This window comes from Spea bombifrons, chromosome 10 (genome assembly GCF_027358695.1).
Source record: "Spea bombifrons isolate aSpeBom1 chromosome 10, aSpeBom1.2.pri, whole genome shotgun sequence".
Classification (NCBI taxonomy): domain Eukaryota; kingdom Metazoa; phylum Chordata; class Amphibia; order Anura; family Pelobatidae; genus Spea; species Spea bombifrons.
The window spans coordinates 23977054-24004687 of record NC_071096.1 but is presented as its reverse complement, the minus strand read 5'-3'; the positions used below and the strand labels follow the sequence as shown (position 1 = coordinate 24004687).

At 41.1% G+C, this 27634-nt stretch overlaps 1 protein-coding gene across 2 annotated transcripts; it reads left to right on the top strand.

The window, feature by feature from the left end:
- The first annotated feature begins 1163 nt into the window (after window positions 1-1163).
- GFOD2 (glucose-fructose oxidoreductase domain containing 2) lies at window positions 1164-26990 on the top strand. Of its 2 annotated transcripts, none has more exons than XM_053449733.1 (3): window positions 1164-1352; window positions 11297-11583; window positions 26072-26990. In XM_053449733.1, the coding sequence occupies exons 2-3, from the start codon at window positions 11322-11324 to the stop codon at window positions 26962-26964; spliced, it is 1155 nt and encodes a 384-aa protein (XP_053305708.1). In that variant the 5' UTR covers window positions 1164-1352; window positions 11297-11321; the 3' UTR covers window positions 26965-26990. The 2 variants fall into 2 exon arrangements, with proteins under 2 accessions (XP_053305708.1, XP_053305709.1); XM_053449734.1 differs by having other exon boundaries at window positions 1252-1291.
- Window positions 26991-27634: the final 644 nt, after the last annotated feature.

Genomic DNA, 27634 nt, shown 5'->3' with positions numbered 1-27634 from the left:
CTTCATGGCCGCCCAGCCCACGGACCCTCCGGCCCACCGGGAAATTTCCCGGTATCCCGGTGGGCCAGTCCGGCCCTGCAAGGCATGTCTGGGGGGCAGGTTGGCAAATAAAAGGAAATAGAAACAAGACATGCATTTTTCTAAATATGAAAAAATAGTTTACATGTGAATTAATATTTACTAGTAAAAGTTTTTCTTAGGTATTAAAACATGGTTTGAGAAATGTTGTGTTTACGTTCATAGATCGGGCATAGGTACAGACTATGGAAGCAACACATGGAAACAGCACGTGCAACTGAATAACACATAAAAACCCTGTATTTGAAGGTATACATAAATAATGTATGGAAACATAGCATTGCAGATATAGATCTGGCACGCCATGGCCCCCTCTGCCGACACCACTGACTGGCCAGCTTCAAAGATACCCGAAATAGCACATGGGGCAGAATGACCAGATTTGGGAGCAAAAACATTTTAAATAGCAAAACACTACTTGTAATTATTGCCCAATAACTCGCAGAAAAAAACATAAAAATATTGGGTATTTCTAAACTCAGGAAAAATGGTAGAATCTATTTAGCATGCTTTTTTTTAGATAAGTAAAAGATTTTTATATGGGAGAGGAGAAAATTGCGGCTAAACATGAGCACCACACGTGTTAAAACTTACAATTAAAAAAACCAGCCTGGTCCTTAAGGGGTTAAATACTTTAATATGCATTCCTCTTCAGTGCTGATGGCAAGGACAGTAAAGTAAACCGTCCCTTTATTATATCTTTCATAGTCAGTGTCTTTTTAGCAATAGGCATAATTTAGCTGAGGCAAAAAAGAAAGGTTGAACTATTTAGGGCACTGTCTAAAATGAGGAGGCTTATGAAAATATCACGCAGCGTCGCAATCACGGTAATGTTGGCATTAAGTGACAGCACTTTAAACATGTAACGTAAGTTATTTGAATGCCGTATATATCCATTTTAAGGATGTTTGCATGCTAAGCGTAAATATTACACCTGCGCACATAAAACATCTGTTGCCAGAAAATATTTACTGCCAATGCTAAAGAAAAGGTTCCCACTGACAAGCCATAGCAGCAGCACTGACTGAACTCATTTTCCCGCAAGTAAATATCAGCGGCAGCAGAGAAATTACGTTTCCGAACAGACTCCGCCCATACATTGTGTCTGATATCTCTTCTCCAGGCCAGAGCCTGGTTATTTCCTGATCGTTCTATCCCAGTGGCACGAGGAGCGTATATCGCATTGGAGCTGCATTTATTTGGGTTTAGAAAAGTAATTTTGGAGCGCGGTTTGTAAGCGGAGACTATAAATACGCTCTACAACTTCGATATATGTAAGTATATTTCTTCTGGTAATGATGTCCCCCCCCCCCTGTGTATGTTAAATGTTATGAGGGATTACAGCAGGGAATCATTCTTAAAATTATATGTTTTGTTGTCAAGAATTCGTGCACAAGCGGTAGAGGCTACTACTGTGAGGGAAGCGCGGGAGAGCCCTATGGCTATCAGAACATAACACAAAACCAAGGATTGTATAAGGGTTGGGTGTTTCTGAGAGGCCAAGTGGTTCTTATCTGCTGTCAATGTTTTTATGAAACCCTGTGCACACTGAGTAACCCCTTAAGGACAAGACTGTTTTCTTTTTCTTTTTTTGTATCCAAGGCTGTTAGGGCCGGAATTTATTTTTTTAACAATGTTTGTACTAAATGACAATGACTAAATGACCATGTTTTTGTGCCTTTACTTTGACTTTATTCAACTCTGATTGCACACTAGCTCATTTAGTGCACCCTCACACATTGTATATTGATTTTTTTTCAGCACATTTAGTTTGACAAATATATAAAAATGTGGGGAAAATTAGGAGAAAAAGGAAATATTTTCACCTATAAAAACTATAAATTACCAGTGCAAATCGGAGGGGGACTCCAAAAGTGTATTTGGGGATTTGTCCTGTTTTTGGAAATACCACATATGCCTGGTATTTTCATTTATTTTGGTACCTACAGGGTTAAAGATGAATGACGTGCATTGCTGTTTCTAAACAAGATTTTTTTTTTTAAATGTGGTATGCTGGGAGTTGCTCCCCAATAACACATAGTATATATTTTTTGAAAGTTAACATCCCAAATCCCAAAGTATTTTACTAGGGGCGTTTTATCACTTTTGATTTAACCATTTTATTGCTAGTCTGCCCTAAACATTGGAGAAAAATTTCATTTTTACATTTTTTTTTTTAACAAACCCATTCCATCCAAACACAGTATTTCAGTAAATGTCCTTGGGTAGTTGACATTACTGAAACAACTTGTGATTTGTATTCAGAAACAGTACAGGAATACCCAATATACATGGGTCGGGTATGTCTTTTGTAAAGGCCTTTTACTCATGTATAAAAGCTAATAATAATTTAGAAAAAACCCTGCTAAATAGATTCTACTATTTGTCCTGAGTTTAGAAATACCCAATGTTTTTATGTTTTTCTGCTCTTTTCTGCACGTTATGGGGCAATAAGTACAGGTAGCGTTTTGCTATCTCAAAACCATTTTTTCCAAATATGGTAATCCCCCCCCCCCATGTGCTATTTCGGGTATCTTTGAAGCCAGCCAATGCAATTTACCCCATCACACCATATATTTTTTTAAAACTAGACTAATTGCTGGACAAATGCTGGTGTTTTAACTCTTTCCATGCACTAATTCTACCACCAGTCTTTGTCAAACTTTATGGTAGTCATTTTTTTCACACACATTTTCCTTCAGGTATGAATTATCAGGTCTTGGTATATGTCATAAACACCCCAATATAGGGCTGCAACTAACGATTATTTTAATTTCTTTTATTTACCAAACTGCCCCCAGTTATGCACATCTGATCCCCAGCTTGCCACGCTGCCCCCAGATATGCCTTATACCTCCTATATGCCAGAGATTCCACTGTGCCCCCGATATGCCTTATACTCCTTATATGCCAGTGATATGCAACTGAGCCCCCTGATATGCCTAATATCTATATGCCTTATACCCCCTATATGCCACTGTGCCCCCTGATATGCCTTATAACTTCCAATATGCCACTCACCCCCATTTATGCCTTATACCTCCCTATATGCCACTGAGCACCCTGATATGCCACTCTGCCCCCCACAAATGCCCTGCATCACCCTGAAATTCATTACACTCCCTGATTCACCACTCTGCCTCCCCAGATATGCCACTCTGAAATTCATTATACCCCCATACACCACTCTACCTCCCCCTATACACCACTCTAACTTCCCCAAATATGCCACTCTGCCTCCCTGAAATTCATTACACCCCCCATACACCACTCTGCTACCCTGAAATTCATTATACCCCCCCATACACCACTCTGCCCCCCCCATACACCACTCTGCCCCCCCATACACCACTCTGCCCCCCTCCCATACACCACTCTGCCTCCTCCCCCCTCCCATACACCACTCTGCCTCCCCTCCCCTCCCATACACCACTCTGCCTCCCCTCCCCTCCCATACACCACTCTGCCTCTCTCCCGACTCCCTGGTGTTTTGTGAACCTCCGTTGCTAACAGGCACTTTCACTGGAGCTTCATAGAAGCCCCAGTGGAAGTGAATGGCAGTAACGGAGGCTGTCTGTGCACATCGTGCAGACCCCCACCAGCTGACAGAGAGGATGATCCTCTGCAGGAGACCTCGATTCTCTGTCAGCCGGTGGGGGTCTGCACGATGTGCACAGACAGGCTCCGTTACTGCCCTTCACTTCCGCTGGGGCTTCTACATCATGTGATGCTGCCAATGCATCGTAGGAGCGGAAGTGGAGGGGAGAGGCGGAAGTTGTCTGTGCGCATCGCACGGACACCCACCGGCTGACAGTGAGGGGAATCCAGGTCCCCTGCAGCGTCGCGGGGGATCTGGATTCTAGTGTTATAATCCGATCTCTGTTTGAGGTCGGATTATATAAGGAGAGGAGTTTTTCACAGCATTTGCTCTGGAAAAAACCTCTTTTTATAATCGATAAAAATCGATTCGACTAATCGATAATGAAAATCATTGTCAACGATTTTCATTATTGATTATTATCGATTTTATCGATTAGTGGTTTCAGCCCTACCCCAATATGTGTTCAGCAACATCTCCTGAGTACAGTGATAACCCACATGAATGGTTTGCCTGGCTGTTTGGGGGCAAAATGGCCACATTTGGGGCATGCACATTTTTCAACATGAATCTTTGACATTTGGTGATCCACTGCCCATGCCCTATTTGGTACATCTTTTCAAAACTATGGTATTTCAAATGCTGGTATTTTAACTCTTTTCATGCACACATTTTACCACCAGCATTTTTTCAAAATTTGCAGTGGTATTTTATGTGTATTTTTTCCACACACGTACTTTAGGTATAAATGTACAACTCCTGGTATATGTCACTAGGGCTGAAACAACTAATCGATAAAATCGATAATAATCGATTATGAAAATCGTTGGCAACGAATTTCATCATTTCATCGATTTTTATCGATTATAAAAAGAGGTTTTTTTCAGAGCAAATGCTCTGAAAAACTCCTCTCCTTATAATAATACGATCTCAAACAGAGATCGAATTATAACACCGGAATCCAGATCCCCGCAACGCTGCAGGAGACCTGGATTCCCCTCACTGTCGGCCGGTCTCTCACTTCCGTCTCTCTCCCCCCTCCCATACACCCCTCTGACTCCTCCCCCTCCCATATGTCACTCTGCCTCTCTCCCGGCTCCATTACTGACAAGGACTTTCACTGCAGCTTCATAGAAGCCACAGTGTAAGTGAAGTGCAGTAACGGAGGCTGTCTGTGCGATGCAGACACTCACAGGCTGACAGAGAATCATCCTCTCTGTCAGCTGGTGGGGGTTTGTATCGCACAGACAGCCTCCGTTACTGTCAGTAACGGAGCCGGGTAGAGAGGCAGAGCGGTGTATGGGAGGAGTCAGAAGGGTGTATGGGAACCACCCTCCCATACACAACTGTGGCTCCTCCCCCTCCCATACGCCACTCTGCCTCTCTACCCGGCTCCCTGGTGTCTAGTGAAGATCCGTTGCTGACAGTGGAGTATGGGAGGGGGGAGGAGGCAGAGTGGAGTATGGGAGGGGGAGGAGGCAGAGTGGAGTATAGGAGGGGGAGGAGCCAGAGTTGTATGGGAGAGGGGAGGAGCCAGAGTGGTGTATGGGAGGGGGGAGGAGACAGAGTGGAGTATGGGAGGAGGCAGGGTGAAGTATGGGAGGGGGGGAGGAGGCAAAGTGGTGTATGGGAGGGGGAGGAGGCAAAGTGATGTATGGGAGGGGGAGGAGCCAAAGTGATGAATGGGAGGGGGAGAAGGCAGAGTGGTGTATGGGAGGGGGAGGAGGCAGAGTGGTGTATGGGAGGGGGAGGAGGCAGAGTGGATTATGGGAGGGGGAAGAGCCAGAGTGGTGTATGGGAGGGGGAGGAGGCAGAGTGGAGTATGGGGGGAGGAGCCAGAGTGGTGTATGGGAGGGGGAGGAGCCAGAGTGGTGTATGGGAGGGGAGGAGCCAAAGTTGTGTATGGGTGAGTTATAGTGGTGTATGGGGGGTATTATGAATTTCAGAGTGGTGTATGGGAGGGGGAGGAGACAGAGTGGAGTATGGGAGGAGGCAGAGTGAAGTATGGGAGGGGGGAGGAGGCAAAGTGGTGTATGGGAGGGGGAGGAGCCAAAGTGATGTATGGGAGGGGGAGGAGGCAGAGTGGTGTATGGGAGGGGGAGGAGGCAGAGTGGAGTATGGGAGGGGGAGGAGGCAGAGTGGTGTATGGGAGGGGGAGGAGGCAGAGTGGTGTATGGGAGGGGGAGGAGCCAGAGTGGTGTATGGGAGGGGGAGGAGCCAAAGTTGTGTATGGGTGAGTTATAGTGGTGTATGGGGGGTATTATGAATTTCAGAGTGGTGTATGGGAGGGGGAGGAGACAGAGTGGAGTATGGGAGGAGGCAGAGTGAAGTATGGGAAGGGGGAGGAGGCAAAGTGGTGTATGGGAGGGGGAGGAGCCAAAGTGATGTATGGGAGGGGGAGGAGGCAGAGTGGTGTATGGGAGGGGGAGGAGGCAGAGTGGAGTATGGGAGGGGGAGGAGGCAGAGTGGAGTATGGGAGGGGGAGGAGGCAGAGTGGTGTATGGGAGGGGGAGGAGCCAGAGTGGTGTATGGGAGGGGGAGGAGCCAAAGTTGTGTATGGGTGAGTTATAGTGGTGTATGGGGGGTATTATGAATTTCAGGGCATATAGGGGGTATAAGGCATATCGATATTAGGCATATCAGGGGGTCATAAAACATCTGGGGGTAAAAGATATATCAGGGGGCTCAGTTGCATATCACTGGCATATAAGGAGTATAAGGCATATCAGAGGTACAGTGGCATATCAGGGTGCACAGTGGAATCTGGCATAAAAGAGGTATAAGGCATATATTGGGGCAGAGTGGCAAGCTGGGGGTCTGATGTGCATAACCGGGGGCAGTTTGGTAAATAAAAAAAATTTAAACAAGGCTTTTTTTCTCATAGTTTTTATTAAATATGAAAAATAGTTAACATATGAATTAATATTTACTAATAACTTTGTATTAAAACCTAGTTTGAGAAACACCGTGTTTGGGTTCTTGTAGCTTTCATTATGTCAGTAAAAAAAGAAGGTGAATAGAGAGAGGCCATTGCAATAAAGAGATGAAAGTGTAAATTGTACATTTTTTATTACATTATTTTAAATTTAAAATATTAAAATAATTTAAATAAATTATTTTTAAAATCGAAAAAATAATCGGCCAACTAATCGATTATTAAAATAATCGTTAGTTGCAGCCCTATATGTCACTGTCGCACAACACCCCAAAATGTGTTCAGCAACATCTCCTGAGTACAGTGATATGGGTTGTTGGGTTTTTGGGGGGCTAAAAGGCCACATTTGGGGCATGTGCATTTTTCAAATTGGAAATTAGATGTGTGGCCATCCTTTCCCCCCCGTGTTAATTGGTACATTGTTGAATCTGGCCAATTCAATTTACCCCGTCAAAGCATGCATTTTTTTAAAAAGTAGTCACCCCATGGGCATTTAACGTGCCAGTATTTTAACTCTTTCCATGTGAGAATTGTTTTAAGCTAAAGCGCTAATTTTAGGACTTGCTCATAAAAATATTTTTATATATATATATTTTTTTTATTTTTACATAAGTGGTGACATAAGTGGGAAATTATTTTTCCATTTTACTTTTTTTTTTTTTTTATAAACAATTTCTTTTTTTTGTCCTAATTCTTTTCTTTTTTTTTTTTTTAATTTATTTTACTAATCATATTGTGATCAGAAAGCTGGGCTCCATGGACTTGCCTGGTTGAATGCAGACCCTCCTGAGAACTCTTCAACTTCATTGGTTTTTTTTGTTTGTTTTTTTAACCCTTTTGCGACCTTTGCCGGTTCAGGACCGTCATGACAAGAAGGTCACTAAATGACCTTTGACGGTCCTGAACCGTCATAAAATTAAATAAGCTTAGAAAGTGATCAACGATCACTTTCTTCGCTTAAACGGCGTTACTGTAATGCCTCGATGTCGAGGCATTCAGTAACGCCGAGATCGGCATCGGGGGCCATGTCTGGCCCCTCCCCGGGGCGTCAAGAGCCGCCATACATTGTATGGCGGCAGACGCCCGTTTTAAAAGTGTTTAAACACACTTAAATGGTGTCGCTGGAATGCCTCGATCAGGAGGCATCCAGCGACACCAAACACTTACCTTTGGATGGGCTGTGACCGCTCCGGAGAGCGGTCACAGCCGCAGCTGCCGGTGATCTTCGCCATCAAGCAAGATGGCGGTGGCCCGGGAAAATAAACAATAAAGATGAAAGAGTTAGCTAGATGGTCTCCAGACCCTCTAGAGAACTCTGGCTCCACTTGCAGGTTGAATACAGGTACTGCATTCAACCAAGCAAGTCAATGGAACCCAGCTTTCTAATCACTATGTGATTAGTAAAATATTCAAAAAAATAAAAAAAAATAAAAAATGGAAAAAAAAAATGTGCTAACATTTAAAAATAATTATGCAGTGATGTCACTAGATGAACCATCCAGTACATTGCAAAATGTGTAAAAAAAAAATATAAAAAAAAGTATTAAAAAAATAAAATAAAATAAAAAAATAAAGTTTATTATTTTGAGCAAGTGCTAAAATTTCTCAAAAATCTCAACAAAGAGTTAAAATAAGCACTTCAAATACCCAAGGGGTGTCTAATATATAAAAAAAATGGCTGATGGGGTAAATTGGAGTGGCCGAGCTCAAAGATAGGGCATAGGTACAGACTGACCAAAATGGAGAAAAAAAGCGCACTTCCCAAATGCGGCATTTTAAATCTCAAACAACCCGACAAACCCATGCATGTCGGGTATCACCGCACTCAGGAGATGTTCCTGAACACATATTGGGGGGTTGTTTGACAGTGACATATACCAGAACCTGTATATCTACTGTATATTTTACTGTGTATTGTCTATTACAAAGTTTGACAAAGTGTAGTTCTATAATTGGTGCATGGAAAGGGTTAAAATTACAGCATTTGGAATACCCTGGGGTGTCTAGTTTTCAAAAATATATGGTTTGAATGGGTTAAATTGAGTTAACCGGCTTCAAAGATATTCCAAAGAGGAGATGGAGGGAGAATGACCAAATGACCACCTGGATTACGCATGCCCCAAAAGTAGCCTTTTACCAGCCAAACAATCAGACAAACCCATGCATGTGGGGTATCGCTGTACTCAGGAGATGTTCCTGAACACACATTGGGGTGTTGTTTGACAGTGGCATATACCAGGACCTGTATATCTATAACTAAAGTACAATTTGTGTGAAAAAAAAAATAAAAACAATTACTATTACAAAGTTTGACAAAGTGTAGTTCTATAATTGGTGCATGGAAAGGGTTAAAATAACAGCATTTGGAATACCCTGGGGTGTCTAGTTTTCAAAAATATATGGTTTGAATGGGTTAAATTGAGTTAACCGGCTTCAAAGATATTCCAAAGAGGAGATGGAGGCAGACTGACCAGATTTGTTAAAAAAGATTTGGAAATCATAAAACACTGCTTGTATTTATTGCCCTATAACTTACAAAAAACAGCAAAAAAACATAAAAACATTGGGTATTTCTAAACTCAGGACAAGTAGTAGAATCTATTTAGCTACTTTTTTTACTTGCTTTTTTAGGTGAGTAAAAGATTTTTCAAATAAAAGTCATAAAATGTGTTTTTTTTCAATTTTTCACCATGTTTTTTTTATTTTTTTTTATAGTAAATAAGATGATAAGATCAAAATAATGGTATCCGAAGAAAGCCCATCTTGTCCTGAAAAAAACAATATATAACTTATGTGGGTACACTAAATGGGTGAGGAGAAAATTACAGCTGAACACAAGCACCACAAAAGTGTCAAAACAGCTGCGGTCCCACAGGGTACAAAACGAAAAATGAGCCTGGTCCTTAAGGGGTTAAGGACGCCGCCATCTTGCGAGTGGCAAAATCACTCGCAGTGGGGTTGTGATCGAGGCATTTCAGGGACACCATTGAAGTAGATAGCTTTCTGCACCCTTTTGAAGTCATGACAGTCCTGGCACGTCCGTTGTCATTAACCGTTTTTCAGGTGACGTGTCCCCTGACCGTCAATTGTCATTAAGGGGTTAAAACTGGTTAAAATGTTATGCTTACTGCATAAAGTAGCTGTCCTGGGTCTCAACATTAATCCAAGGTGTTTTCTGCAAAATTCAGTATTAAGAAGCGAAAAAAGCATCCTCTCAAAAATATATATATCTTTGCAGAGGATTAGTTAAAAAAAAAAAAAGGCTACACTGGTGCTAATACCTTAACCCAGAGGCCCCCTGAGTCCAAAATTTATTGTAAACTCTTTCTAATACAGTATTTTACGATGGATAGTGAAGTCAAGGCATTTTAGAACTTGCTCATAAAATATTTTTCTTTGAACTGGATGATTCCCCTTATGTCATCATGGTGACCTCACTGGTCTTATTTTTATTTTTACAGTTTCAATTTTCAATATTTTTTCATTTGATTTTACTGATCACGTAGTGATTATTGAGCTCGCAGGTCTCAGGAGGGCCTGGAGAGACCCTTTGTGAACTATTTTATTTTGAATGGGTGCCGCCAAGAAGACAGCATGTCTCTAACAGGTGGCTGATTGAAACGCTCCTAGGAGTGCTCAAACGGGGCCCCTGGCTTTTTTGTGTTGCTGAACGCCTCTACGTAGAGGCACTTCACCAACTCTGGCCTTTTCTTTAATTGCTGGGCGCCACCATAAATGAATGGAGTGAATACGATGGCTCGTACAGGGTACCAACATTCACTAGCTGAGTGAAGAAAGCAATCGATTCTTTTCTATGCTCTGTTAATCTCATGACGTGACTTCAGTTGTCATTAAGGGGACATATTTCTGTGACGTGCCTGGCACATCAGTTGTTCTCGAGGGGTTAAACTTGACAGCAAACAGGTCCTTAGGGACATTGCGGATACATTTCACAGAAGCTGGTGTATAGGGTTAGATTTTAAAATGCTTGTATATAAAATATATATTTTTCCATGTTTCCCCCTCCAAAGTATTTAACTGTGGCTTTTTGTGTGGTTACAATGGGATTAAGCCCTCCTCAGGTATATACCAAAAGTGGAGATGTAATTCTGTTTATTTCTGGTTTGCTTGCTACACATTAGATTTTGATTATGAGTCGGCAAAGGTGATGTGTCTCACATTCAGATGATGTTTTGCGTTTCCCCTCCTCTATTCTCTGTTCTGTATTCCAACTTTGCATTCATCTGATTCAAGACATTTTTTCGAAAAATAATATATATTTTAAACTGTGACCTTTTCTCCCCTCTGTCGTTTACCTGTCAGTGTTGTGCACTGACTCTGGAGACTAGATGGTTTAGGAGTTTGTGAATATCAGTACTGGATGTTGCACAGGGAAAGTTGGAAGTTAATCGTTAAGGTCCTGTTTTTGATAAATTTGAATGCTAATAATTGAACCCTTATGGTTGTTTCCCACTGTTTTTCTTGAAACATTAGCTTTATATTTATAATTTTGAAGTATCTTTGTGTGTACTGCGCCTTATTTGATACTCTATGGTGTCGTAATACTTTGACTATAATAGCCGTTTTGTTTTATGCTATATGAAGCACTAAGCACGATATTTTAAAAAATGTATTTAATACTTTTGACTTGCACTTTTAGCTATCCCTATTACAATTCTTTGTAGGTAATCTTTGCCTTCTAATTTATCAATGATGAAGACACTTCCTGGGGTTGGTGTTTTTGGAACAGGGAGCACAGCAAGGGTCTTAATTCCATTGCTTCGATCTGAAGGATTTTGCATTAAAGCGCTTTGGGGGAAAACGGATGAAGAAGCCAAACAACTGGCAGAAGAAATGGATATTTCATTTTACACTAGCCGTACAGATGATGTGTTACTTCACCAGGATGTAGATCTTGTGTGCATCAGCATACCTCCCCCTCTCACACGGCAAATTGCAGTGAAGGCATTAGGTAAGGTCACACTTTATGATGTGAAAGTCCATATAAACCTTCAACTGTTAGTGGTATAATAACCTCTTATACATGTTCTTATTGGTTTTATTTTTAATATTGTGCTTTATGAGATTAAAAAAAAAACACTTCAATGTGTCTTACTACATGTAGATTGTGCATGCATTGTTCAGTTATTGGAGCCAGAACATCCGGGGTTCTGTCTCATTTAATGTCTCCCTTGGCCATCTAAGGTGAAACAGGCATACTTCCAGCAAATGCTCAGTTGTACTCCCATTTAAGTCACTAGGGGCTTGGCTTCCATTTAAGTCCACTGGAGTAACAGGAGGCAATTGGATGTATACATGCGAGCAAAACATCGGTGTTCAAATGCCATACTCATGAATGGCTACTACTACACTCATAGTAGCACTATTGAGCATGTGTCAGAAATACAATGCATATTTTTGGGTTTTCAGATGTACTAGAAAAGAAAGGAACTAAAATAATAAGGAATGAACAAAATGTGTATTAGCATAGCTTATTTACATTTTATACAATAATGCTGGATGTGAATTTAACAATTAATGAAGACCAAGTAACCATCAAATTCAAATGAATGGATGAAGAGCGTTGAAGAGAATGTAGAGAAATACTACTGTTAGGAAAAGCTAATCATAGATTCAGATGCCTTTATTACACCCATACTACTGTGCTTGCGTGGAGGATGCTAATCAGGTGACATTTTTGGTAATGTACAAAGTATGATGAATGTGTTAATATAGATAGTTGCATCAGAGGTCCCAATTGTCCTGGAAATTCCAGAAGTCTCCTGGAAATAAGATTGTTTTGTCTGCCTCCCTGATGCATGGATATATCAAATGCACGCTATCTCAATGTCTCCCTACCGACTTCTTCCATGTCCCTGTCTCCTTTTCCACAGCTCGGCTTTTTTCTTGCCTTTTCTTGACATTCTGTTTTCGTCCATTTCTCCCTGGTATCAGCTCCGTTAACCATGCCTCCCAGATTACAAATTAAAGTTTGAATGCTAGTACACAAGTCTAATTTGGACTAAAAATTCATTTCTAACAATTTTAATTGCAGGGAATATTCTTTTGTGACGTGACCATCAAGTTTTAAAAATACACAGGCAGAAAAAATGCATAACCACATTGTAACATACAAAGTATGTGTTTTCTAAAAGCTACACATATGTAAATTTTGAGACAACTGTGTCTTCGGTGATTTTAGATGGCATTAAATATATAAAGTCATTCCGGTTTCTGGAATAAATACCATTGTACAACCGTGGGACCTCTGTTAGCATCAAACTAGACTTACCACTAACACATTGCAAGTACAATTTGCAGTACAAATAATATATCTGTCCAAAAAGCCCCCAGTATATATGAGACGGCATTGTGGTTTAGATCGCTAATTTCATGGTCTGTGTACATAATAATTTTGAAAAGACTTATCAATCATGTATGCATGTTCAAAAGGAAAATTCACATTCTGACAATTTGAGACAAGGAGGGGTTTCTTTATGTTGTTGCTATAGTCACATTTAGGTGCCACCTCTAAGAAACGGCCTAACTAGAGTGATACAGTATAACATACACACTATAGGGACAAAAGTATTGCAACACACTGAATTACTAAATTCAATTCCATCAGACTCGTTGCCACAGTTGTATAAAATCAAGAATATAGCCATGCATTCTGCATTTATAAACATTTGTGAAAATAATGGGTCATTCTGAAGAGCTCAGTGAATTCAAGCTTGGTACTGTGGTCGGGTGCCACCGACAATTCTGTGGTTTCATGAGTTGGAGTATGGAGTTGCATTAATTGCTAACACTTTTGTCACCCTGCATCCACTGATCAAGCCACCATTACGGAATTTCGCTCCGTTGATATAACCAACCACACTGTGTTTTTCTATTACAATGAATTATGCTTCTCTGTTTGGCAGTGATGGGCGAATCTGGGTTTGGCAAATGCCAGGAGAACTTTACCAGCCCTGTGCTTGTGCCAGTGGTGGGCGAGGTATAATGGTATGGGGCTGTTTTTTAAATTTTTTTTTAGGGGTTGGGCTAAACACCTCACTTCCTGTCGAGAAATCTTAGTGCTTCAGCATAACAAGACATTTTGCATAACGCTACGCTTTGGGAACAGTTTAGGGAAGGCCCTGTCCCATTCCATCATGATGGTGCCCCAGTGCACAAAGCAAGATCCATAAATACATGGTTGGGGGAGTTTGACGTGGAAGAACTAGAATGGCCCGCATAGAGCTCTGACCTCAACCACATCAAATGCTTTTGGGATGAACTGGAACAGAGATTGCAAGCCAGGCCTTGTCGAACATCAGTGCCTGATTTCACAAATCTTGTGGAAAGCTGTCCTAGAAGGGTGAAAGCTGCTGCTGTTGCAAATGGGGGCCCAAATACATATTAATGTCTATCCTTTTAGAATGCAATATCATAAAAGTCCCTGATCGTGTGATTGCCAGGTGTCCCAGTACTTTTGTCCATATATAGTGTACACTAGATAATTATTGGCCTGACACATGGGGGAAAATTCTAGGAAAGTTTAAGGTATAATCAGTAATATGAAGGATAGATTGTGCCAGACTAACTTACAGTTGTGCTCAAAAGTGTGCATACCCTGGCAGAAATTGTGAACTGTTGGCATCTATTTTGAAAATATGGCTGTTTATGCAAAAAAACTAAAGCTGATCATATGAAGCCAATTACTACATAGTTTGGTGCCTTTTCTAAATCATAATGATAACATATATCGCCCAAATGGCCCAGATCACTGGTTAAAATGGCAATTAAAGGTTAATTTCCCACACCTGTGGCTTTTTAAATTGCAATTAGTCTGTGTAAAAATAGTCAATGGTTTGTTAGCTCTCGCGTGGAAGCACTGAGAAAAGGCTAGATACTGAGCCATAGGGAGCTCAAAAGACCTGCGTAACAAGTTAATAGAACTTTTGTAAAGATTGAAAAGGATATAAAAAGATATCCAAAACCTTGAAAATGCCAGTCTGTATGGTTCAATCACTTTAACCAGCCTCCCTGTGCCATGCTTCACCCACTAACACATTTATGCTATCACACACATTCATACAGATACTCATTCATAAATATTCCCTTATTCATATACACACTCATTCAGATATTCCCTTATTCAGAGACTCATTTACACATACTCATTCATACACCCTCCACCACACCCTTATCTGCAGATCTCTGTGTTTACCGCCCAGGGGAAGCAGGAACCAGGTGACTTAATTAGGGCTGCAACTAACGATTATTTTAATAATCGATTCGTTGGCCGATTTTTTTATTTATTTTTTTTCAATTAATCGGATAAAAAAATGCAATTTTTTTTATTTAAAATAATGTAATAAAAAAACGTACAATTTACACTTTCATCTCTTTATTGTAATGGCCTCTCTATTCACCTTCCTATTTTACTGACATAATAATAAAAGCTACAAGAACCCAAACAGTGTTTCTCAAACTAGGTTTTAATACAGTTATTAGTAAATATTAATTCATATGTTAACTGATGTTCATATGTTAAATTTTACTATTTTATTTAATAAAAACTAAGAGAAAAAAGCCTTGTTCATATTTTCTTTTATTTATCAAACTGCCCCCAGTTATGCACATCTGACCCCCAGCTTGCCACTCTGCCCCCAGATATGCCTTATACCTCCTATATGCCAGAGATTCCACTGTGCCCCCGATATGCCTTATACTCCTTATATGCCAGTGATATGCAAATGAGCCCCCTGATATACCTTTTACCCCCAGATATGTCTTATGCCCCCCTGATATGCCTAATATCGATATGCCTTATACCCCCTATATGCCTTATAACTTCCAATATGCCACTCGCCCCCATTTATGCCTTATACCTCCCTATATGCCACTGTGCACCCTGATATGCCACTCCACCCCCCCATAAATGCCCTGCACCACCCTGAAATTCATTATACTCCCTGATTCACCACTCTGCCTCCCCCAGATATGCCACTCTGAAATTCATTATACCCCCCATACACCACTCTAACTCCCTCTATACACCACTCTAACTCCCCCAGATATGCCATTCTGCCTCCCTGAAATTCATTACACACCCATACACCACTCTGCTACCCTGAAATTCATTATACCCCCCCATACACCACTATAACTCACCCATATACCACTCTGCCTCCTCCCCCCTCCCATACACCACTCTGCCTCCTCCCCCCTCCCATACACCACTTTGCCTCCTCCCCCCTCCCATACACCGTGCATCGTGCAGACCCCCACCGGCTGACAGAGAATCGAGGTCTCCTGCAGACTTAATGCGACATGACTCCGCTGGGTCACGCCGGTGCTCCGTCACAGAAGCCCTGGCAAACGTGTCGGGTAGCAGCGGAGGTTGTCTGAGCGCATCACACGGATGTTTACCGGCTGCCGGAGAGGAGGAACCAGGTCTTCTGCAGCACTGCGGGGGATCCTCTTTGGCAGCCAGGGGACGTCTGCGCGATGTGCGCTGACAACCTTCGCTGCTGCCGGCCGGTACTTCCGCCGGGGCTTCTATGATGGAGCACCGGAGGGTCATGTGGCGCCAGTGCTCCGTCATAGAAGCCCTGGCAGAAGTGAAGATTGCCAGAGAGGAGGATCTTATTATAAGACAACCTTGAATATAAGTTGAGGGGTATTTTTCAGAGCATTTGCACTGAAAAAAACCTTGTCTTATAATCAAGCAAATACGGTAGTTTAAAATAAAAATAAAATAAAAAAATGTAAAAAAATTTGAAAATTAAAAAGACCCCAGTCATGTCATTATGACACCGTAAGGGGAACCATCCAGTTTAAATATTTGCGCCAGTCCTAAAATTGGCACTGTAGATTCCCAAAGATTCTTATGTTGAAAGTGGTAAAACACAACTATTTTTGAAAGTACATCGCATATTAATTCGCAACTTTTGGTATATGTCTCTTCCAAACATCCCTGTAAGAATAGTAAAGATGTGGACTTCATTGGTTACAGAGGTTGTGCTATGAAATTCAATTGATGTGTTTAAAGGGATAGTCTAATTTCCCTGAAACCCCTATTATAGAAGAATGCATATGAAAATACTCTGTATGCTTTAACCCCTTAAAGACAAGGTTATTACTCGTAGTATATTGTGGGACAATGGCTCTTGTAACATTTTTCAGTGTTGCTGTTTAGCTGTGATTTTCCTCTTTCTCATTTCATGCTCCAACACATATTATATATTGTTTTTTTCAGGACAAAGAGGGCTTTCTTTAGATACCATTAACTTTATCATATAATCTAATTTACTATAAAAAATGATAAAATATGGGTAGTTTTTTGTTTAAAAAGTGAGAAAAAGTAATTTTTTAACACTTACTCATCTGCAAAAACAAATGAAAAAACCTACTAAAAAGATTCTACTATTTGTCCCGAGTTTAGAAATACCCAATGTTTTTATTTTTTTTTGCTTTTTTCTGCATGTTATGGGGCAATAAGTACAGGTAGCGTTTTGCTATTTCAAAACCATTTTTTCCAAATCTGGTAATTTCCCCCCCCCCCCCATGTGCCATTTCGGGTGTCCTTGAAGCGGGCCAATGCAATTTACCCCATCAAATCATATATTTTTAAAAACTAGACACCCCCAAGGTATTTTTACCATTTCCATGCACTGATTTTACCACCAGCCTTTGTGAAACTTTATGGTAGTAAATAGTTTTTTTGTATTTTTTTCACACGTTACTTCAGGTATAAATTTACCGCTCCTGGTATATATCCGTGTCAAACACCCCAATATGTGTTCAGTAACATCTCCTGAGCGCAGTGATACCCCCCATGCATGGGTTTGTTTGGATATTTGGGAGGTAAAAGGGGCGCCTTTGTGAGGTGTGTATTTTTGCCATTTAGACATCTGATCCTACTGCCCCCATGTCCCATATTTGGGACATCTTTGAACCCAGCCAATTCAATTTACATCATCAAATCATACATTTTTAATACTAGACACCCTATGTGCATTTGTAATGCCAATATTTTAACTCTTTCCATGCGGGAATTATTGTGAAGATAAAGAATTGTAGGACTTGCTTATTAAAAACTTTTTTTGGTTACAGTGCAAAATGCAAAAAAATGACTACCGCAAAGTTTGACAAAGACTGGTGGTAAAATGAGTGCATGGAAATAATTAAAATACCAGCATACTCTGGGGTGTCTAGTTTTGCATTGCATTGGCCGGCTTCAAAGATACCCAAAATGGCACAGGGGGAAGAATTACCAGATTTGGAAAAAATGGTTTTGAAATAGCAAAATGCTACCTGTACTTATTGCCCACTTATTGTGCAGAAAACAGGAAAAAAACATAAAAGCATTGGGTATTTCTAGATGAGTAAAATATTTTTCAACTAAAAGTTAGAAGAGTATTTTTCTAAATTTTTCACCATATTTTATACCCCTTTTTATTTTTTTATTTTTTTTTTATAGTAAATAATGATACAATCAAAGCAATGTCATCTAAAGAAAGCCTTTCTTGTCCTGGGAAAAAAACCAATATATAACTTGTGTGGGTTCAGTAAACAGGAAAGAAGAAAATTACAGCTAAACACGAGCAGCGCAAAAATGTTAAAATGGCCATTGTCATGAAGGGTACAAAAAATAAAATCAGCCATTGTCACAAAGGGGTTAAGGACTAGGCTGTTTTTTTTTTATTATTATTATTATTTCTATTATTATTATTATTATTATTATTTTACACCATTTGTGACAGAGTCTGTTTTTAACGTTTCTATGGTATCTGTGTTTAGCTGTAATTATCTTTTTTTTTTCTAACTTAGTGTATCAACACAAATTTGTTTTCAAGAATGGCTTTCTTTAGATACCATTATTTTGATCATATCATCTAATTTAACTTTCATCGGTTTATAATCTGTTATCTACAGAAGCTAATTGAAAGTTGATTCTAAGTTTTGTTCTGAGTTTAGCAGTGACCTTTTTTATTCATTTTTCTCTTACCTTTTTTGGCAATAAGTTAAATTAACGTGCTATAAAGCCGGCCAAATTCGTATTCAGTTTACTCCCATCAAACTATTTCTTTTTCCAAACTAGACACAACAGGCTATTTCAAATGCTGGTATTTTAACACTTCATGCCAATTTTAGAACTTGCTCATAATTATAAATTTTTGGGGATTTGTTAATTTTTATTTTTTGTGTTCTTGGAATTGGATGGTTCCTCGTATGATGTCATGGTGAGAACACTGGGGCCTTTTTTTTTTTTTTTTTTTTTTTTTTTTTTTTAACGTTATGTTTTATGATCCAAAACCTGGAGAGTTCTCAGGAATGGGATCCTAGTTAACTTTAACTTATCATAAAATGCACTAATAGATTGAGCTTAATTTAAACTGCTTCTGGATGCTTTTTCAAACAACTATTTCTCAACACCAAGCTCATTTGAAACATCAAATTTGCCTGGTCCATCCAAAGTTTATACCATGCTGGCAATAAATGACCTTTTTCAAAATTGTTATGTCCCAATTGCCACGTTAGGCTTTTTTTTTCTTTCTACATTTTCCAAAGGCCTCAACTGCCTAACCAAATAAGCATTGGAACCAATTCTGACAGCACCAGGTCCCAACCAGCAGCCAGGTCCTACTTTTAACAAATTAATCAATCCAGTATTTGTAATTCAAGTCATTACCAACTCTGAGTATAAATTACTTATGGTTCTGGAAACTTACATTTACATTTAACTACTTCCAGAATCCCTGACTAAGGCCTTACACACACCGTGCCAACACACTTGAAACTGTTAAACATTAAAATCTACATTTAAACTATAAAGCTTTTACCGTGCCTGTGAAACAGTCCAAAAAAAACCCAACAAATTAAGTCTATAAAAATAAAACAAATCATCATGCAAAAGCTCAGTCCTTATATAAATCTTATATCTATTGAAATACCATCTACCTAAGTTCTTTAATTATTCCTTCACCCAAACCAAGCCTTGCAACTCCAGTGACCACCCCATTCGATTTATTAAGCTGTACAATCCATTTCAATTAGACCAAATGGGCTGACTGCATAAGCACACAGGTGGGGGGAGTATTTGATGCATGGATTAAACATTTATTTGGGCCAGCGCCCTGCATCACCATTGCCTACTGAAGGGCAGCATGCTGCAAGTGTGTCGGGGAAAAGCTAATCGCCACGTTCAAAGAGGTGCTCTACTGGATCTTCTGCAGAATATCAACCATGCGCAAAGAGGTACAGGGCATGCAGACCTCTAATTTTGAATCGTTTGAGGATAGCTGGAATTAATTACACTACTGGTTTTTACTTTTCCAAAAAAATAAAATATATTTTTAACTAGATTTGGTTTTTATAGCTTTTCAGCAGTTAAGGCGGCTTCGGGAATCCCCTGAGGTATTGCCAAAAGACCTTAAACAGAACCTGGTGGTGGCAGTGAATAAAGTTTGGGGGTTGTGGGGTGAACTGGTTTGGGGTTAAGGTGTGTAATTGCTTTGTGGGGAGGGCTGTGAATGAGCCTGCAGGGCGGGTTTTTACCATTAACCCTTTCAGCCCACGTTCCACCCTTACTGCCCAGCAAGGCAGCGGGTAGTCGTTATGGCTCCTGCTGCTGTTGTGTTTTATGGGCTTTCCTGGGAGTGCTTCACTTTTGAGACTTTTTTGAGTAGGGGTGTTTGGAGGGTCATAAGGCTCCTCTGCGTCAAGAGATGGAACAGTGCATCATTGTGTTTGATGAAATACCTCAAAGGAAATGTTAGAGGTTAAGATGATGAGAATCCAACTTTGCTACATTTAGACTTTTACCTGGTGAGTTGGATGTCCCTGAATCTTATTGGTGTTATCCTTAAAGGTTTTATTGGTGATTTGTGCCCACTAAGAGGTCTGTTTTTCTGAATCATTTTGAATTTTGAATTTAAATTTTCCCTTTTCTTGATGGTTAAAAATATATAAAAGTTATAGGTTCCATTAATCATTTAAGATTTAACACCGACTTCTGTCTAAAGTGAATGCCGTAAAGCAGGGCTCGACAAATCCCAGGCGCCAGGTCCCCATGGCGACTGAGGTGTTTGTCAGCCTGTTAAATCCCCCAAAAATGCCCCCACGTTGCCACAATCGTGGTGATCTCGGGGGTGCTGCTGCCCAGACCAGCACAGCTGCCACAGACAGATTCAGGGAAGGGGGTTGTGTGTTGATCGGGTCCAGGGCCGGCCTTACCATGGAGCAGCGTGGGGCTATTGCTCCAGGCCGCACTTTTTTTTTTTAAGCGGAAGCCCTCTAGCTCGGTCTTGGTGGCGGCTTATAATGCTGAGCGACGGAAGATGACGTAATTTCCGGTGCTCAGCATTACAAGCCGGCAGGGAGACTTGCCGCAGGACTGATGAAAGGTAAGTACAAAGGGGGGGGGTAGGGTAGATAATAGGAAGGGAGAGTAAGGGTAGATAATGGGGGGGGGGCGGCACTTTAAACTTCGCCCCAGGCGGCATTATGTCTTGGGCTGGCCCTGATTGGGTCCCCACACAAGTGTGGGGACCTGACACAACATCCCCCTGCTGCCTGATCGCTCCATGAGAGCGAAAGTGCAGCGTTAACCCCTTTTTTTTTTGCTTTTTTTTCTGCACGTTACGGGTCAATAAGTACAGGTAGCGTTTTGCTATTTCAAAAACATTTTTTCCAAATCTTGTAATTCTTCCCCCCCCATGTGCCATTTTCGGGTATCTTTGAAGCCAGACGATGCAATTTACCCTATCAAATCATACATTTTTGAAAACTAGACACCCCAGGGTATTTCAAACGCGTTTAGCAACATCTCCTGAGTACAGAGATACCTCACATGAATGATTTTGCCTGGCTGTTTGGGGGGGGGGCACATTTGGGGCATTTTTCAATGTTGAACTTTGGCATTTGGTGATCCACTGCCCATGCCCTATTTGGTACATCTTTGAGCCGGGCCATTTCAGTGTGCCCTATAAAACCATAAATATTTGAAAACTAGACACCCCAGGGTATTTCTAAAGCTGGTATTTTAACTCTTTGCATGCACACATTTTACTGGCAGCATTTTTTCAAAGTTTGCAGTAGTATTTTTTATGCATTCCCCACACACCTACTTTATGTATGAATTTACAGCTCCTGGTATATGTTGCTGTCGCACGACACCCCAATATGTGTTTAGCAACATCTCCTGAGTACGGTGATAGGTTTTTTGGGAACTAAAAGGCCACATTTGGGACGTGCATTTTTCAAATTGGAAATTAGATGTGTGGCCACCCCATGGGCATTTAAAATGCCAGTATTTTAGCTCTTTCCATGCGAGAATTGTTTTAAGCTAATGTGCTAATTAGGGCTGCGATGCGCACAGACAACTTCCGTCTCTCTCCTCCACTTCCGCTGGGGCTTCTACGATGCAGCGCCAGCATCACATGATGTAGAAGCCCCAGCAGAAGTGAATGGAAATAACGGAGGCTGTCTGTGCGCATTGTGCAGACCCCCACCCGCTGACAGAGAATCGAGGTCTCCTGCAGAGGATCATCCTCTCTGTCAGCTGGTGGGGGTCTGCGCGATGTGCACAGACAGCCTCCGTTACTCCCCTTCACTTCTGCTGGGGCTTCTATGAAGCTCCAGTGAAAGTGCCTGTCAGCAACGGAGGTTCACAAAACACCAGGGAGTCTGTGTATGGGAGGAGGGAGAGAGGCAGAGTGGTGTATGGGAGGAGGGAGAGAGGCAGAGTGGTGTATGGGAGGAGGGAGAGAGGCAGAGTGGTGTATGGGAGGAGGGAGAGAGGCAGAGTGGTGTATGGGAAGGGGGAGGAGGCAGAGTGGTGTATGGGTGAGTTATAGTGGTGTATGGGGGGTATAATGAATTTCAGGGTAGCAGATTGGTGTATGGGTGTGTAATGAATTTCAGAGTGGCATATCTGGGGGAGGCAGAGTGGTGAATCAGGGAGTATATCATATAATAATCAGGGTGGCGGAGTGGCATATCAGGGTGCACAGTGGCATATAGGGAGGTATTAGGCATAAATGGGGGCGAGTGGCATATTGGAAGTTATAAGGCATATCAGGGGGCACAGTGGCATATAGGGGTATAAGGCATATCGATATTAGGCATATCAGGGGGGAATAAGACATATCTGGGGGTAAAAGATATATCAGGGGGCTCAGTTGCATATCCGTGGCATATAAGGAGTATAAGGCATATCGGGGGCACAGTGAAATCTCTGGCACATAGGAGGTATAAGGCATATCTGGGGGCAGAGTGGCACGCTGGGGGTCAGATGTGCATAACTGGGGGCAGTTTGGTAAATTAAAAAAAATATAAACAAGGCTTTTTTTCTCATAGTTTTTATTAAATATGAAAAATAGTTAACATGAATTAATATTTACTAATAACTTTGTATTAAAACCTAGTTTGAGAAACACTGTTTGGGTTCTTGTAGCTTTTATTATTATGTTAATAAAATAAGAAGGTGAATAGAGAAATGCCATTGTGATAAAAAGATGAAAGTGTAAATTGTAAGTTTTTTTTTTTTTTTATTATTACATTATTTTAAATTAAAACAATTTGCATTTTTAATCCGATTAATCGAAAAAATAATCGACCAACTAATCGATAATTAAAATAATCGTTAGTTGCAGCCCTAGTGCTAATTTTAGGACTTGCTCACAAAAATATTTTTTTTATATATTGTCTTTTTTACATTTTTGGAACTTGAAGGTTCCCCTGATCAGTGGGAAATTATTTTTACATTTTACTGTTGTAAACTATTTTTTTTTTATTATTATTATAATTTATTTAACATTTTACTAATCAAACTGTGGTTAGAAAGCTGGGCTCCATTGACTTGCATGGTTGAATGCAGTACCTGTATTCAACCTGCAAGTGGAGCCAGAGTTCTCTAGAGGGTCTGGAGCCCCTCTGGCAAACTTTTCCAACTTTGCTGTTGTTTTACAGGGCGGTCGCCATCTTGCGATTGGCGAACTCACTCGCAGTGGCGGGTCCTGGGGTGAGTGGTGTTGCTGAATGCCTCCTGATGGAGGCATTTCAGCAACACCATTGAAGTTTAGGAGGTGATCGTTGATCGCCTCCTAAATGCTTTTAAAACGGGCGTCCGCCACCTTACAGTGTATGGTGGATGTTGACGCCCCGGGGAGGCATTACAGCAACACCGTTTGGGTGCAGAAAGCGAATGTAGATCACTTTCTGTACCGGTTTAAAGTAATGACGGTCCTGGCACATCAATTGTCGTTAACACTTCGTTTTCGGGTGACGTGCCCGGACCGTCAGTTGTAATTAAGGGGTTAAATAATAGGTTGCATTTTTTTTTTTTTTTAACCATAAGGCATAACTTTGCATTTCTCTATATTGAACCTCATCTGCCGCTTGCACGCCCAGTCCCCAACTGCAAAGAAGAAACATCAAGATTAGAATTACCCGGCCTGATTTTGTGTCATAAGCAAAAACTGTGACATGGCTCTCAATACAGCCTGGGAGATCATTTATAAATAAATTAAAAAGAAGAGGACCAAGGACAGACCCCTGAGGTAATACAATTAATACCTGGGTACAGGCTGAGAAACATCCATTCACAACAACCCTCTGCATTCTATCTTTTAGCCAATTTCTGATCCACATTCAGACATTTGCCCCTAAGCCTATTTCTGTTCATTTGTAGAGTAGCCTTTTAAGTGGAACCGTATCAAATGCCTTAGCAAAGTCGAGATAAATCACATCTACAGCCACACCCAGGTCTATATTTTTATTAACTTCTTCTTAGAATTCTAATAGGTTGGTTTGACAATACCGGTCTTTCACAAATCCATGTTGACTTCTTCTAATTGGATAATGGGTCAAGATTTGAACCAACCCTTCATGAATTAGTCATCTTTTTATAGTATGTGTGTGTATATATAATATATATATATGTGTATATGTATGTATGTATGTATGTATGTATGTATGTGTGTATATATATATTTGCTCGATTATAAGACGAGGTTTTTTTCAGAGCAAATGCTTATAATCGGGGTCGTCTTATAATCAGACCTCAAATAAGTCTGACTATGAGACGACTAAGATCCAGATCCCCCACAGCTGCAGGGGACCGGGATCCTCCTGTTCCCCCCAAACCCCCCCGCCCCACTTACCGGTGCTTCTGAGTCCCCGGTGTGCAGCCGGGGCAGCGGAAAGGAGGTGTGGCTAGTAGCGGGGGTTGTCTGCGTCCATCGCGCAGACCTTCCCCAACTGTCAGAGAGAACTCTGATCTCTGACAGCCGGGGAAGGTCTGCGCGATGGACGCAGACAACCCCCGCTGCTAGCCACACCTCCTTCCGGCTGCAGCGTAAGTTCTCTACGCGAATCGAGTAGAGCGCTACACGCTGCCCCGGCTACATGACAGGGGAGTCAGAAACACGGGTAAGTTTGGAGGAGGGAGGGGGAGGGACTGTTAAATGGGGGACATAAGGTATTTCTGAAGGCAGAGTGTTCTATGAAATGCCTTTTAACCACCTTAATGCCACTCTGCCTCCAGAAATGCCTTTTTAACTCTCTATATGCCACTCTGCCTCCTGAAATGCCTTAAACCTCCCTATATGCCACTCTGCCCCATAATATGCCAGTGTGGCATATAGGGGTATAAGGCATTTCTGGAGGCAGAGTGGCACATAGGGGGTAAAAAGGCATATCATTGGGAACAGTGGCATATAGGGTTAAAAGGCATATCATGGGGAACAGTGGCATTTAGAGGGTTAAAAGGCATATCATGGGGCACAGTGGCATATAGGGGGTATAAGGCATAACTGGGGGGGCAGGTTGGAAAATAGAAGGAAATAAAACCAAAATATTTTTCTCAATCATAGCTTTTATTAAAAAAAATAGTTTACATGAATTAACATTTACTGGTAAAACTTTTTTCCTATAGGGTCGTCTTATATTCAGGCTTTTTCTTTTTTTTCCCTAAATTAATATTCAGATTTGGGGGGTCGTCTTATAATCAGGCAAATACGGTATATATTTCTTTTAGGATGCCATTCCCTTTATGAAGATATTATTATGAATGATTACTGTTATGAGAGTATATAAAAACAAAATTGAACACACAAATGTTACTAGGTCTTTACACTGACAGTTATGCATATTACTTATTTAATACCTTTGTATGTAGTAGGATTGAAATTTTGCTTAAAAACTTTTCAATATAGACCATGTGTGGTCTTTGATAAATAATACTACCCATACTGATGGTATAGAAGAATCTCTGCCTACTATAATTTTGTGGAGCATTGTTGTAAAACTGAAAATTATTTAAAAAAAAAAAAAAAAGTTTTATTTATGGAAAGCAAAACAATAATATCACTAAGCTCCTTGAATGCTGAATTGTAGAATTGTAGTATTTACATGTTGTAACTTTTTTTTTTTTTCTCCCCCCCCCCCCCCCCCTGGACTGGCAGGAATTGGGAAGAATGTGCTCTGTGAAAAGGCTGCCACATGCCTGGATGCTTTTTTGATGGTGAAAGCTGCATGTTACTATCCAAAGCTCATGAGCCTAGTGGGTAATGCTCTGCGGTTCCTGCCAGCCTTTGTGCGCATGCGACAGCTAATCCTAGAGGAAGGCTACGTTGGGGAAGTCCAGATATGTGATGTACGTGTTTACTGGGGGAGCTTGCTGAGCAGCAAGTACAGCTGGATCTGTGATGAACTAATGGGAGGAGGTGGACTGCACACAATTGGTACAAATGTGGTAGATCTTCTCACTCATTTGACAGGCAAGAGGGCAGTCAAAGTTCATGGACTTCTCAAGACTTTTGTAAAGCAAAACAAGGCTATCACTGGAATCCGCCATGTAACCAGTGATGATTTCTGCTTTTTCCAAATGCAAATGACCGGAGGGGCTTGCAGCACAGTAACACTTAACTTCAATATGCCCGGTGCTTTTGTACATGAAGTATTGGTTGTGGGATCAGCTGGAAGGCTAATTGCACGTGGAACTGAACTTTACGGCCAGACAAACTCTTCTCCAGAAGAAGAGCTGTTACTTTCAGATACTCTGGATAATGTTATTTTCAATGGATTTGAAAAGGTCCCTCAGCCTTATCTTAAAGGCATGGCACACATGGTTAAGGCACTGTCTCTCTCATTCCAGGATCAGGAGGATCAAAGAACTTGGGACCATAAGCCATTAGCAGCTGCTGCCACCTTTGAAGATGGCTTATACATGCAAAGTGTTGTAGATGCAATCCGGTTGTCAAACCGTTCTGGGGAATGGGAAACTGTTAAAGTGATGACTAAAGAACCTGGTTCCAACCAAAATATGTGTGAAGCTATTCAAGGGAACAGCTTTTAATTTATATTAAAAAAATGTCTTCCTCATATCAATGCTTTATTTATTTTTACTTTTTTTAAAAGCCCTACTTGTCCAGAAATATATATACGGTATTTACTCTATTATAAGACAAGGTTTTTTCAGATGTCTGACTACAAGACTAAGATCCAGATTACCTGCTGTCAGAGAGGAGGATCCAGGTCCCCTGCAGAGTAGAAGGGGAACATCTGTGCGATGCTACCAGAGACTTCAGCCGGGTAGCAGCAGAGGTTGTCTGCGCGCATCCCGCAGGTGTCCACTGGCTGCCGTCACTTGACACCAGGGAGTCTGAAGCATAGGGGACAAGTCTGGGGATGCATCGGTAAGTCAGGGGGGCAGATATAAGGCATATCTGGGGGCCAGAGTGCCAAATAGGGGGTATAAGGCATATCAGGGGGGCAGAGCAGCAAATAAAAGTAAATAAAAAAAAAACATAAATTTTTCTAAATCATAGTTTTTATTAACCCCTTCGAGACCGGGACATACCTGGTACACCATGGTACCTGCAGACCGGGACGTACCAGGTACGTCATCCCAATAAAAATGTCCCCACGTCTGCACAATTGTGGTGAGAGCGGGGGCGCTGCTGCTGTCTGGACAGACCAGCACAGCACAGCCCACCTGAGCCCGCCCCCAAGCCTTCAATCACACC